The sequence below is a fragment of the Arachis ipaensis genome, chromosome B06 (genome assembly GCF_000816755.2).
Source record: "Arachis ipaensis cultivar K30076 chromosome B06, Araip1.1, whole genome shotgun sequence".
NCBI classification, from domain to species: Eukaryota; Viridiplantae; Streptophyta; class Magnoliopsida; order Fabales; family Fabaceae; genus Arachis; species Arachis ipaensis.
Genome location: NC_029790.2, coordinates 5,916,131 through 5,930,204, shown reverse-complemented (window position 1 = coordinate 5,930,204; position 14,074 = coordinate 5,916,131). Strand labels below are relative to the sequence as shown.

Sequence of the window (14,074 nt, the reverse complement as noted above, 5' to 3'; positions counted from 1 at the left end):
CTCTATAATATATATCTAAGTTTTTTTACATTATTTTTTTGCCCTATTCTTATATTTTATATGAATGAAAAATATTATGTAATTAACATTTTTTTAACATTTTGAACTAAACCTAAACAATTTTTTTTTCTATTAAAAGTGCTTATATGAATTTTCATAGGGTATCATTCTAGGGTTTAGGTTCAACTTATTTAATAGTTTGTATGGTGCATATAGCCAGGTTGAATATACTGTTAATAACTTATTAATTAACAACAAAATGTGATGATGCTTTAATTTATTTTATTTGGCAGGAAAATCAACGAAAATCTTAAAAACACGCAATTTAAGCTGCCTCCAGTGAATGATCTAAAGGACGCATTCGATGTAAATAAGTCCACTATCATCTTGAAACTTTTACATTTATTATAAAGTAAATTATCTAATGATTATAAACATTTAGGCTCCATTTAGAAAGAAGACTAAAAGTAAGAGACTGAGATTGGAAGATAAAAATTAAATTAAATTTCTGTATTGTGTTTGATGTAAAATATACTAGACTGAGTTATGTCTTAGTATCATGTTTACTTTAAGATAAATATGGAGATTGAATGATAGATTTGAAATTTGAAAAGTTAATAATTTCAAAATAAATATAAAAATGAGAAATAAATTTAAAATTAAAAAAAGTTAAATAAAATATTTTTGAAAAGAAATATTATTAAATAAAGTTTCAGTCGCTATTTCAAAAAATTTTTAAAAATATTTAAGAGATTAAAATTTTATATCTCGAAATTAAAATTTTAATTTCAATATGTGACCACTAAATACAATACTAAATCTCAGTCTTAATTTCTTAGAACAAACACTATAACATTGAAAAATTTTAACTTTAGAATTAGAAATTAACTTAATATTTGATTGGGTTAATTCAACCAAATTATTAAAAACATTCAACAAAACTACCCAACAAACTAAACTCATTTGGGATAATTTTGTCGAAAACTAATCAAGTCTTGAATGAATATAAAGTTAGTTTAAATATTTTATAATTAGAGTAATTATCAAGTATAGAATATAAGACATAGACTTATTTGTGATTTGAAAATAAAAGAATAATGAAATTGTTTGATTGATATATAGAAACATCATGGTGGAGAGAAGAGGAAGGAGAAGCTAGAGAAAGCAGATTTCCATGAGATCCTTAAGGAAGTGATGACAAAAGGGTCATCAATAGAGTTATTAACAGGAATTGGTGGAGCAAAGGAAGTACTCATGTACATCTTTGGTGTCCCTTTGGCAACCCTTTTCCTCAAGCGCACAGCTATGCCTAATGCTCTTCGTGATGACTTCTTCATCCCTGGAGTTACTTCCCTCACTGTCCTCATCCTTGCTGCCCTTAACAAGATTTGATGCCATTAATATGAATACTACTTGTGCTTCATGCTTAACATTTCTTAAACTTGGGGCTTCATTTGTGCATGCCATCAAGTTCTTATTACCTTAGTTAGCATGGTGAGAACAAAAATGATATGTTCATATACAAAATTAACCATCAAATCAGACACTACCTATTTATTTATTAATAGGTGTTAGAGGAATTAAGTCAATTATTTGTATTACTTATTAATAGGCGCGATTTATTAAGGTAGATGTAGTAATAATATAAGATGAAAACTCATATCCAGGTGTTATTATGTAAAGTTGATAGTTGAAAGTTATTAGATAACAATCTAGTCAAACCTGTCAAATCATCTAACGATTTTCAGCTATCAACTTCACAATAAAATAATTGTATGTGAGTTTTCACTATGAGATTTAATATATGTATGATTTTTATAGTTGGATTAATCTCTACATACATACAAGTGATTCTGCTATACAAGTCTTACAAGTCTTCTAATTGATATTACGCTCAAACACGCCTCTAACATATTTTTAATTTTTGAAAGGATTCTATTTCCTTTTTCTAATTTCTTGTCTTCTCTTTCTCCTTCTTCATTTACATGCTTTTCTCTCTATTCTCTTTCTTCATTATTCTCGATTTCCATTGTTTTTTGACATCAAGCTCTGAAATCGTTTTTGAAGTGTTTCATCTTCATCGTCGTGTTTCTCCTCGTTCTTCTTTTGATTTTGTAACATTATGTATTTTTTTCTTCTTTGTTTGATTTTTTCCTCCAAAAAGAATTATGAGAATATGAAATAAGAAAATGAAGAAGAAGAAGCAGCAGAAGATGGGAGGAGAAAGAGGAAGAGTTTTGAATTATGCATAAGGTGTATTTCAACGAATTTTGGGTGTATTTCTTAAATTCTTTGGGTATATTTCTGTAATCGTTTGGGTGTATTTCTGAAGTTCCATTATCTTCAAAACGATTTCAAAGCTTGATTTCAGAAACAATAAAAATCGAAAAAAAAACGAAGCAAGAATACCAGTGATAAACGCAGGTAAAACAACGAATGAAAAGGCGAAGAGAGAACACACGAAGGAGATCAAACAAATTTGGCAAGAAACTCGTTTTCATGGAGGAAGAAGAAGAATAATCGTTCATGATGAGTTTGGAAAACTCCTATTTAATTTTGATGATGAACAAACATTATTGAAATATTTAATTACAAAATTATTAATTTGATTTCACTTAACATATGTTAATTAATAATTTTGTGGTGCAGATTTTACCTTGGGCCGGAAAATAAAAATGTTGCTAGCCCAAATTAAAAATCAGCCTTGCTGCATGTGTTATATTTAGTGGCTGAATTTTTACTGATGGGCCAAGCTCAATGTTATTATAGCCAAGCCCATATTTAATTTTGATGAATCCTTCCTATGTTTGATCCGAAATCAAATTCATCAAGAAAGCAAATGTTAACCATTTGGGCCAGATTAAATCCTAATGCTACCAAGCCCAACATTATTTTGATGAAAGTTTCCAAGCCTGGTCCGAAACCAAGGTTAAATGAAAGCTAAATGGCTTCATGCTTTCCAACGGATTCCATCTCTTTGTTAAGAATGGATTTCAAATTTTAATATGTTAGCATTGGAAACATGAGAGAGAACTTGACTTTGATTTGATGGGAATTATTATGATTAATGCTATACGCTACTCAAAGCAAGAGAAGTAAAAAGCAATTTATCAACTTGTTTCATTTTCATTTAATTGCTTTTACTTTAACTTCACATTCTCTCTCATCTCTTTCTTCTTCTTTCTTCGGTCCTTGTCCAGGAAATAATGGAAGAAATGTTCTTCAACCAACAGAAGGAAGAAGATATTTGTACAAGCAGTGGATTACAGACTTTGGAAGATTATTCTCGAAGGGCCTCAATTTCCAACTATCACAAGTGCAGAAGGAGTTGTTTCTCTCAAACCAGAAGCAAGATGGATAGAAGAAGATAGGAAGAAGGTAGAGCTAAATGCCAAGGCAATAAATCTGCTCAACTGTGCTATAAGTTTCGAGGAGTACCGACGGGTATCAAGATGCACAACGGCAAAGGAAATCTGGGACAAATTGCAAATCACCCATGAAGGAACCACCATTGTAAAGAAGACTCGGACAGACATGTTGAATCGAGAGTATGAAATGTTTGCAATGAAGGAAGGAGAGTCCATTGATGAACTGTTCGAACGGTTCAATGCTATCATTGTTGGCTTAGATGCTCTGGGAATTACACATTCTGATTCTGTGCTAGTGAGAAGAGTGTTGAGATGTCTCACAAAAGAGTGGGAAACTAAAGCTTTAATTATTTCTGAGAGCAGTAGCTTAGATTCCATGACACTTGATGATTTGAGAGGAAATCTTCTTGCTTTTGAAAACACCTATTTAAAAAAAGATTTAAAAAAGAAAGGAATTGTTTTTTCTTCTATGACTAACCCTCTGGATGATGAATCCAGTGATAACTCTTCTGAAAATGAGTTTGTGTTGTTTGCAAAAAAATTCAGGAAAATGGCAAAGCTCAAAGGCAAAGGCAGCAGCTCAAGGAGGATGAAGAAAGACTTGAGCAAAGTAATTTGTTACAATTGCAAGGAAATGGGGCATTTCAAATCTGATTGTCCCAAGCTGAAGAAGGAGGAAAAGCCGAAAAAAGGAAAGAAGAAAGGACTGATGGTCACATGGAAAGACTTGGAGAATGATTCTGATGATGATGATGAAGAAATCGAGACCAAGTCACAAACATGTCTCATGGCAGACCACATAGATCAGGTAGTCTTTCATAACCCTAACACTGAAGATCTTCATCTTATGATAGACCACCTTTCTGAAAAAATAAGATGTTTTCTGCTAGAAAATCAAGAACTTGAACAGCAAATTACCATTCTTAAGGCCGAAAACAGTTTTCTAAAAGAAAAAGTGAGAGAGGCCGAAACTGCTTGTGATCTTGTTGAAGAAAATAAGCAGTTAAGAGCCCAAGTTAGGAGCTGTGAAAGTAACCATTGTGTTCTTGCATATGTAGATTGTTTTAAGCAAAATGAAGAGTTGCTTAAAGAGGTTAAAAGACTTAAGGAAGACTTGGCCAAGTTTACACAAAGTTCCGAAAGTTTAAATCACATCTTGGCTAGTCAAAAACCTTTTTATGATAAGGCTGGGTTGGGGTTCTATAAATCTGAAAATTCACATTTTGAAAATATTGCTTCATCTTCTAATAACACAAGATTTCAAGATCCCACCTACTTTAACAAAAAGGCAACTCCAAGGTTTTGTAGACTATGCAATCGGAATGGACACTTTCCCATTCAATGCTTTTTCGGTGAAAGAATGGTTGGTGACAAGGTTTATAAAATTGTTTTTGATTACAATAGCTTAGGACATAGAAGATGGTTTAACGTAAAAGGATCCAAAAAGATTTGGATACCTAAGGTTACTTAAGCATTGTTTTGTAGGTGTGCCTAGCATCCAAAAGGAAGGAAAATATGTGGTATATGGACAGCGGATGCTCTAGGCATATGACCGTAAAGGCAACCTTCTTCATAAAGCTTGATGACTATGATGGAGGACTTGTCACTTTCGGTGATGATGCAAAAAGAAAAATTGTGGCTGTTGGGAAAGTTGGTAAAAACTTTTCTTCTTGTATAAATGATGTTCTCCTTGTACATGGCTTGAAACATAATTTGCTTAGCGTTAGTCAACTTTGTGATTTGGGTTTTGAAGTTATCTTTAAGAAATTTGTTTGTTTAGTTGTGTGTGAAAAAACTGGGAATGTTCTTCTTGAAGCTAAAAGATGTAACAATGTGTATGGATTAACTCTTGAGGATTTAAAGGAACAAAATGTAACATGCTTTACATCTTTTGAATCTGAAAAATGGCTTTAGCATAGAAAGTTGGGACATACAAATCTTAAGTACTTTCATGTTTTTGGATGCAAATGTTTTGTGCTTAACAATAAGGAAAATCTTGGAAAATTTGATCCAAAATCATATGAAGGAATGTTTGTTGGATATTCCACCACAAGCAAAGCCTATAGAGTTTATCTCAAGGAACATAGGACAATAGAGGAATCCATACATGTTACTTTTTGTGATTCTAACTTAATCCCCAGTATTGTGAAGGATATTGATTCAGATTGTGAAGAGGATGGAACAAGCAAAGAAAATCCCAAATCTGTCCAGAATGAAGAATCTGTCAGCCCGGTTCTGTCTCGTCAGATTAGAGGAGAAGGGAGAGCTCACTTTCTTTCTTGGCCTCCAAATTAAACAAACTCCTAGTGGTACTTTTATTTACCAAGGAAAGTATGCAAAATAACTTATTAAAAGGTTTGGCCTAGAAAATTCCAAAGCAATGGGTACACCAATGCATCCCAACACAAAACTTGAAAAGGATGATGATGGTCAAGATGTGGATGAAATAAGGTATAGGGGAATGATAGGTTCACTCATGTACCTTACCTCCTCTAGACCGGATATTGTTCAAAGTGTGGGTGTATGCTCAAGATTTCAATCTCACCCAAAAGAATCCCATCTTACGGCTGTTAAACGCATCATTAGATACATTAAGGGAACTTGTGATTATGGCTTGTGGTATCCTAAATCTGATGAATTTTGTGCAGTAGGGTTTTGTGATGCAGATTATGCGGGAGATAGAGTGGATAGAAGAAGCACGTCCGGCATGTGTTGTTTCCTTGGAAGCTCACTCAACATATGGTCAAGCAAGAAACAAGCCACAGTGGCTTTATCCACAGCTGAAGCAGAATACATTTCCGCATCTGCATGTTGCACTCAATTAATTTGGTTAAAAACACAATTGGAAGATTACAAATTAAAAATCAATAGTATACCCTATTTTGTGATAATATGAGTGCAATAATTATTTCAAAAAAATCCTGTTTTGCACTCAAGAACAAAGCACATTGAAATTAAATATCATTTCATTAGAGAACATGTGCAAAAGGGAACTATTGATATTCAATTTGTAAAATCTGAAGACCAAATTGCTGATATTTTTACAAAACCCCTCTGTGAAGACAGATTCTGTAGCTTGAGAAAAAGTTTGGGAATGTTTGATTTAAGTTTTATTGAAAATCTGTGAATTTGTGACTCTGTTCAGTTTTTGCTCGTAGGTTTGGACGAAATAAAAATAATGGCATGATGGAAGAGCTGTGGTCAAGGGGGAGGCAGCGCAGAATTCAAAATTTTATGGGCCCCACCAAAAATTCCTTGACCCCACCTTAACAGTTATGGTAGTTATCTTTCTACAAATAAGAATCTTCCTCTTGTGTCGTCAAATCTCCTTGGAAGTGGTTATTGTCAAATCAAATCCCTATATCCATCCAATCCCTTGATTTAAGGCAACAACTTTTTAGTTTTGGATTTCAAAAGTTAAAAGGGAAATCATTTTTTTTTGGATAATAACTACCCATTATGGTCATTAACCGTCCACTAATGGTCATTACTCTCCATACTCTTTTTCAAACCCCATTAAATGTGTTCACCCACCTTGTCTCTCTCTCCCTCTCAATTCGGTTATCACCCCCAACCTTTCATATTTCATTCCCCCATTACCATGAAAAAGAAAATCGCGCCAAGAAAGAGTGAAAGAATTCTTCTTTCTCAAAAACCATCAACACCCCAAACTCACACTCACATCCATATACATTCTACTTCCTCATCCTCTCCCTCACCTCCAACCAAACAAACCGAAGCCATGAGAAGAAAGGTAGTGGCCCAAAAGAGTTCCGGAAGAGGACGAAACAGGAAGAATAAGGACCCCCAAGAGGAAGAAGAGCAAGAATCTCATACTTCTCCCATGCCTTCACCTCCACCCTCATCACCGAAACAAACTACTCCTGGAAAAAGCTCCCAAAAGAATCAGGGGTTTGCACTCAATGACACTACTGAACCTCCAAACTTGGAATCCATGGAATTCAGAGATAAGTATGGCAAGACTCACTCCCACTTCGATCCAAGCAGATTTAACTCGTGCACCTCTTTTGAGTTTCATAAAGAGGTTATGGAGAAGCGTCATTTGTGCACAACCTATCTTGTTAGCCTTGAAAATCTCACCAACAAGGGTATCAATATCTCCTCTCTGTTTGAACTCCTCAACTGGAAGCCTCTGCTTCTCATCCAGAAACCAGTCTACCCTGGTCTTATTCGAGAGTTTTATGCCAATATGCGGCTCATTGACGGCACCCTTCATTTCTATGTCAAAAGGGTTCAAATAGTCCTTGATGCTGAGACAATTGGAGCGGCCCTTGGGTTCAAAGATGAAGGACCGCGAGCGTACATAGTGGAAAAATGGGACACACAAGTTGGCGTTCCATACAAAACTGTTCTCAAGCACATTTGCGAGAACCTTTCTGGATTGCATGGCACCATTCCAACACATAAAGCTCTAGGACCGGTCAATTCCCTGCTTCACCGAATCATCACTCATATTCTGACTCCCCAAAGTGGCTCACACAACCGAGTGCCCCCATGATGACAAAAGTGGGAGGAAATTTATGTGTTTCCAAAATTGAAATTGGAACGAAACAGGGGCTGGAGAAACAGGGGAACAGGGGATGAAATTTTCAAAATTAAAAATTCATGATCACCCTTGTTCAAAGAATGTGTTCAAAGAATGCATGTTGTTATTGTATTCACTATGGTTGCTGCTTGAACTGCATTTGGTTTATAATGATGTTTGATTTATTTTTGATGCCTGGCTGTTGATTCATCATTGATAAACTTGTTGTTTGGAAAACTTATTTTTGGCAGTTCCTTTAAATTGTGTAATACATTAAAACTGCCTTGTTTTGATCATGTGTACTTCAAATACTTTTCCATCATGTTGTTTTGGTTTGATATCTCTAACAGGAAAGGATTTGAAAATTTGTTTTTTGAATGAAATGGGTTGAGCAGTAAATCAGTTTATGATATCAAATGAGTTTTGATTATCAATTAAAACTGCTCATAAATCAAGCATTTAGCATCATAAAATATGCTAAATAACATTGTTACTTGAAGCTTGATTCAAATGTTACAGGTTAATGTTTCCCTTGGTAAAATAAGCACACATCAAGGGGGAGCAATGTGACATTTAGAAAGGGGGAGAAATTCAAAATCAAAGGGAGTATTTTTTTTACTCAATCTTTAAATTTCTTTCCATTTCAAATTTAATAATGTTTGTCATCAAGGGGGAGATTGATGAGTTTGAAAAACTCCTATTTAATTTTGATGATGAACAAACATTATTGAAATATTTAATTACAAAATTATTAATTTGATTTCACTTAACATATGTTAATTAATAATTTTGTGGTGCAGATTTTACCTTGGACCGGAAAATAAAAATGTTGCTAGCCCAAATTAAAAATCAGCCTTGCTGCATGTGTTATATTTAGTGGCTGAATTTTTACTGATGGGCCAAGCTCAATGTTATTATAGCCAAGCCCATATTTAATTTTGATGAATCCTTCCTATGCTTGATCCGAAATCAAATTCATCAAGAAAGCAAATGTTAACCATTTCGGCCAGATTAAATCCTAATGCTACCAAGCCCAACATTATTTTGATAAAAGTTTCAAAGCCTGGTCCGAAACCAAGGTTAAATGAAAGCTAAATGGCTTCATGCTTTCCAACGGATTCCATCTCTTTGTTAAGAATGGATTTCAAATTTTAATATGTTAGCATTGGAAACATGAGAGAGAACTTGACTTTGATTTGATGGGAATCATTATGATTAATGCTATACGCTACTCAAAGCAAGGGAAGTAAAAAGCAATTTATTATCAACTTGTTTCATTTTCATTTAATTACTTTTACTTTAACTTCACATTCTCTCTCATCTCTTTCTTCTTCTTTCTTCGGTCCTTGTCCAGGAAATAATGGAAAAAATGTTCTTCAACCAACAGAAGGAAGAAGCTGCATGCATCAAGACCATCAAGCTAATGATGGCAAAAAAACATACTAAAATAAAAATGAGCTGTGGCTGAGATATTCACCATATTTGGTTAGATTTGGTGATGTATCTTGAGCCTCTCATGCTCAAAAATGGACGTTGAAGATTCGGCCAGCATGGAGGAGATTCTTGAAGCATGACTTGTCTTTGATTCTGCTCAACCACCACAGGGAGTAGCTAGAGTGGCGAAGTGATGGTTGAAGGCAGAGATTGAAGCAGATGAAGTCATCATCATCATGAAGCATCAAGGGTTAGAAATCCATCTTGGAGAGCAAGCCAATGATGGAGAGCTCGGATTGATGAAGGGTGATGATCAAGAAAGGTCCAGAGGTAATTGCATGTTGGGTTTTACATGGTTATCTCTTCTCTCTCTATATGGCCGAACCGGTTCTGTTTGTTGAAGGAGGAAGAAGTTGGTTCGGTTTTGGCTTCAATAAGTGGAGGCTCCCCTCTTCTATAATAAGGGTGGACAGCCACTGTTTGAGGCAAGGAGAAAATTTGAGAGTGCAAGGCACAGTGTTCTCAGAGCTACTGAGCTAACAGTTTTCTCTTCTCCTTCAATGAATTCTGTTTTGTATTTTTCTGTTTAATTTTGTCATGTATTGAGTCTCATGGAAAAAGGCAAACAGTGAGGTTTGTATGAAAAAGCCATAGAGCAAAAAAAGGCAGAAAGTGCAAAATTAAAAGAAAAAGCCATAGATGTCTTAGAGTTCCTTTGTTCATCTATGTTGTGTTTCATGATTCTGTGGGAATCCCCTTGTAAGTTGGGTTAGCACTTTACAAGTTGTAATCAGATTGATTATAGTGAAATTCCATCATGTTTGTGATGGAGACTGGATGTAGGCTGCACTGCACTTAGCAGCTGAACCAGGATATATCTGGGTGTAATCTTTCTTCTCTCCAACTCCATTTCTGTTTTCTACTGCACAGGAGCAAAAACTAAAATGTCTCGTGCCAAGTGACGAGACAAAACAAAAAGTCTCGTGGCAAGTGACGAGCAAAAACAAAAAGTCTCGTGTCCAAAGACGAGCTAAAACAGAAAAGTCTCTTCTGAGTTCAGCAAGTATTAAGCAACAAAAAAAGGGGGCTAAGATTCAACCCCCCTTCTCTTAGCCACTGAAACCATCAGTTCATAATGCATAGTGAGTAGCGCGCTTTGGAAACAGAAAGTGGTTGAATAACGTGCGTGTATTTACTCTTGAATGTGGGAGTATAATGCGCGTGTATTTTGTTGAGCTTGTGCCAACTTGTAAGCCAAAAAGACTTGTACGTGTAGCAGGCCTCTTTCATACTTATAGCACCTCTTTATTTTTCACGTAAAAAAAAAAATCATAGTCTAACATTTGTCTAGATATGTCAACGTTCTTAGATTTCATAGGAGACGAGCGAGTTTTTCTCATAACAATATAAACTTGGGGGCAGGAAAATTAAGCTGCAATAATGACGGGTAATGATTCATGGTTAATTATGCTGAACATAACAATAATGTCAGAATTAACACAAGCCATAATCTTCACAAGTTAATTAGCATGACACGTGTCACAGCCTTAACTTTGCACAAGTGATACTTGTTGTCGAAATGTCTTGAACACCTTTCTAATCCTACGACAAACAATGTCCCTCCGAAGTTGTTGGAGAACATGAGATAACAAACAACAAACAACAACCACAACGTCTAACTTGGATTTTTTTTGTTTCAGCAGAAAGAAAACTCATTGAATATTGTCACATTTTCCTTTTCCTCTTGAATGCTGCTGCTGCTGCAATAACAATAAGATTGTTTCTTGTGTTTGAAGCAGAATATTAATATTGTTGTGTTGATTCATTTTCTTCATCTGGGGTGTCGATGAAAGACTGAAAATCAGCATGATTGGCAAAGAAGGTGGTGTCTTGAAGGCATGGGAGGCGACGGTGAAGAAAACACACGCCGTTGCGAAAAAGCGTGCCAACAGCATATTTGGGACAATAACAATTGGGCACGTAGAAGAAGATCATCATCAAGAAAACCACCACAGCAATGGTAGTAATCGTGTTGCAGAAGAGAATGGGAGCTCTGAGCCATTGGAAGTTTACCATGAAGAGAAGTTTCTCCCCAATGGAGACTACTACACAGGGGAATGGGCAGAGAGTTTTCCACACGGGTTTGGCAAGTACCTATGGTTAGATGGGTGCATGTATGTTGGAGACTGGTACAAGGGAAAGAAAACAGGAAGAGGAACATTCAGTTGGCCTTCTGGGGCTACCTACGAAGGCGAATTCAAGAACGGTTTTATGGATGGGACAGGAGTGTATACAAGTGCCAATGGGGACACCTACAAGGGTCAATGGGTGATGAACTTAAAACAAGGCCATGGATTCAAGAGCTTCTCGAATGGGGATTGGTATGATGGGGATTGGAAGAAGGATGTGACAGAAGGGAAAGGGAGGTATGAATGGAAGGATGAGAGTCATTATTTTGGGGAATGGAAGAATGGGGTTATTAGTGGAAAAGGGGTGTTTGTTTTTCATAATGGGAATAAGTTTGAAGGGCATTGGGAAGATGGGGTTCCAAAAGGGACAGGAACATTCAAGTGGCCTGATGGATGTTACTATGCTGGCAATTGGAGTAGGGATGGTAGGGATCAGGATGGAACATACCATCCATCAGAGTCCTTGGATGAGGAGGAAGATGGCCATTGTCATGCTCATTGGGAGCCCTCTGAATTGTACACTGCTTTGAGTTATTATAGAGTTGGTCGCGGCGAGAAGGTTCCGGTTTTGCCATCACAGAAGAAGCTTGCTATTTGGAGGTCTTCAAAGGGAGGGGAGAGTGGTAAGCCTAGGAGGATGTCCGTCGATGGCAGGGTCAGTCTTGGCTCGGATAGGTCAAGTGATAGGTGGCATGATGGTGGGGATGGTGAAGCCCCCATACCTCCTCCTCCTAAAACTCCTCCCAAGGCAGCCACTGATTTGGATGACGAATTGATGAACATACAGATAGAGGATGAAAGCACTGGACCCCTCAAACCTCTCAAAGCTCCTAAGAAAGCAAAGAGACAGGGAGAGACTATATGCAAAGGCCACAAAAATTATGAGCTTATGCTTAATTTACAACTAGGAATAAGGTACATCAATCAGATTGAATTGAATGTTAGCCTTTGAGCTATTTGATTGCTTTGTTTTAACTCTTGCCTGGTTTTTTTTGGGTCATTTCATAGGCACTCTGTTGCAAGACCTGCTCCCTCAGCATCACTTGATCTGAAGCCTTCAGCTTTTGATCCAAAGGAGAAAGTGTGGACAAGATTTCCACCTGAAGGATCCAAGTACACGCCACCGCATCCATCAGCCGAATTTAAGTGGAAGGATTACTGTCCAGTAGTTTTTAGGTCAGCTCTCTTAATCTCTTGTTGCCACAAAGTTATTTATCCACATTGCACAGTTCTTCAACAAAAGTGTAATTTTGGAATGAAGGCGACTCTTGATTTATACTAACTTGTGCATTTCACTCTAATCTCAGGGCTCTTAGGAAGCTATTCAAGGTGGATCCAGCTGATTATATGTTATCCATATGTGGAAATGAAGCTCTTCGCGAACTTTGCTCCCCTGGAAAAAGTGGAAGCTTCTTTTACTTGACGAATGACGACCGCTACATGATTAAGACAATGAAGAAAGCTGAAGTAAAAGTGAGTTCAATCTTGTCATGGTACACTTGCAATTAATTTCTTATAAAACATGCCAAGAAAGCATGATGTTATCTGATATTGTTATGCCGGATTTCTTTGCAGGCTCTCTTGAGAATGCTTCCTGCCTACTACACTCATTTTCGAACCTATCAAAGTACAATGGTGACAAAGTATTATGGTTTGCATTGTGTCAAATTAACTGGACATATCCAAAGGAAGGTACATTTCCTATAGTGAGTGTCAGCATAACAGAAACTTATCCAAAAAATGAGGCCTCATTCTTTATTTCTTTCACTTATTAAGTTGATCAAAGCTTCAGAGTGGTTGACATTAACTAGTGCACATTCTAATAGGATAACAGAACTCTCAAGTTTAAAAGAACTATGAAATATGAGATATAATCTTTAGAATTTGAACATAATAATACCATGTTTGATTTTCCAGGTTCGATTTATCATAATGGGAAACCTTTTCCGTTCTAAATATAACACCCATAGACGCTATGATCTTAAGGGATCTTCGCTTGGTCGGACAACCGATAAGCCTGAGACTGAGATCAGTGAAACAACTATCCTTAAGGATCTTGATCTAAACTTTATATTCCGGCTGCAATCGTCTCGATTTGAAGAATTCTGCAGGTGATTAAGGATTTCAGCACTCAATTTATCATTTTGCCTTGGAAAGCTAGCCTGTTAAGTGGAACAATAGCAAACTCCAAATACATTTTGCAGTTTTAATTTGTTTCTTCACTGTAAGCTGATCATATCTACATATACTTGTTATCCAGTCAAATTGATAGAGATTGTGAGCTTCTAGAACAGGAGGGAATTATGGACTATAGTTTGTTAGTAGGTATTCATTTCAGACATATATCACCAGAGGGGGAACTTGTTCCTTGTGGATCTGAGAATCTTATTGGTAAATTTCTTATTTCAGCACTATCTCCATTTCAAAATAACTGTCAATTTGGATTAATTGATACAATAAAAAATTGTGTTTAATGTTTCTTGTGTTTGTGTTCTTTAAAAATCTCATTCACTTCAGGAAAAGCCAAAAATGATCCG

At 36.1% G+C, this 14,074-nt stretch overlaps 2 protein-coding genes across 2 annotated transcripts in view; both read left to right on the top strand.

Moving 5' to 3' along the window:
* Positions 1-1,820, top strand: part of LOC107647934 — a 2,704-nt gene extending 884 nt beyond the window's left edge. The window contains exons 3-4 of the mRNA XM_016351983.2: positions 294-366; positions 1,123-1,820. Of these exons, the coding sequence (XP_016207469.1) occupies positions 294-366; positions 1,123-1,392 (343 nt within the window). The 3' untranslated portion in view covers positions 1,393-1,820. The remainder of the gene's footprint in view (positions 1-293; positions 367-1,122) is intronic.
* On the top strand, positions 10,609-14,071 carry LOC107646307 (phosphatidylinositol 4-phosphate 5-kinase 4-like; the record flags this gene model as incomplete). The annotated part of the gene is made up of 7 exons (XM_021105403.1): positions 10,609-12,452; positions 12,546-12,713; positions 12,845-13,010; positions 13,113-13,229; positions 13,455-13,648; positions 13,798-13,928; positions 14,055-14,071. Coding segments are annotated over exons 1-7 (2,031 nt in total), but the record flags the coding sequence as incomplete, so codon positions are not given.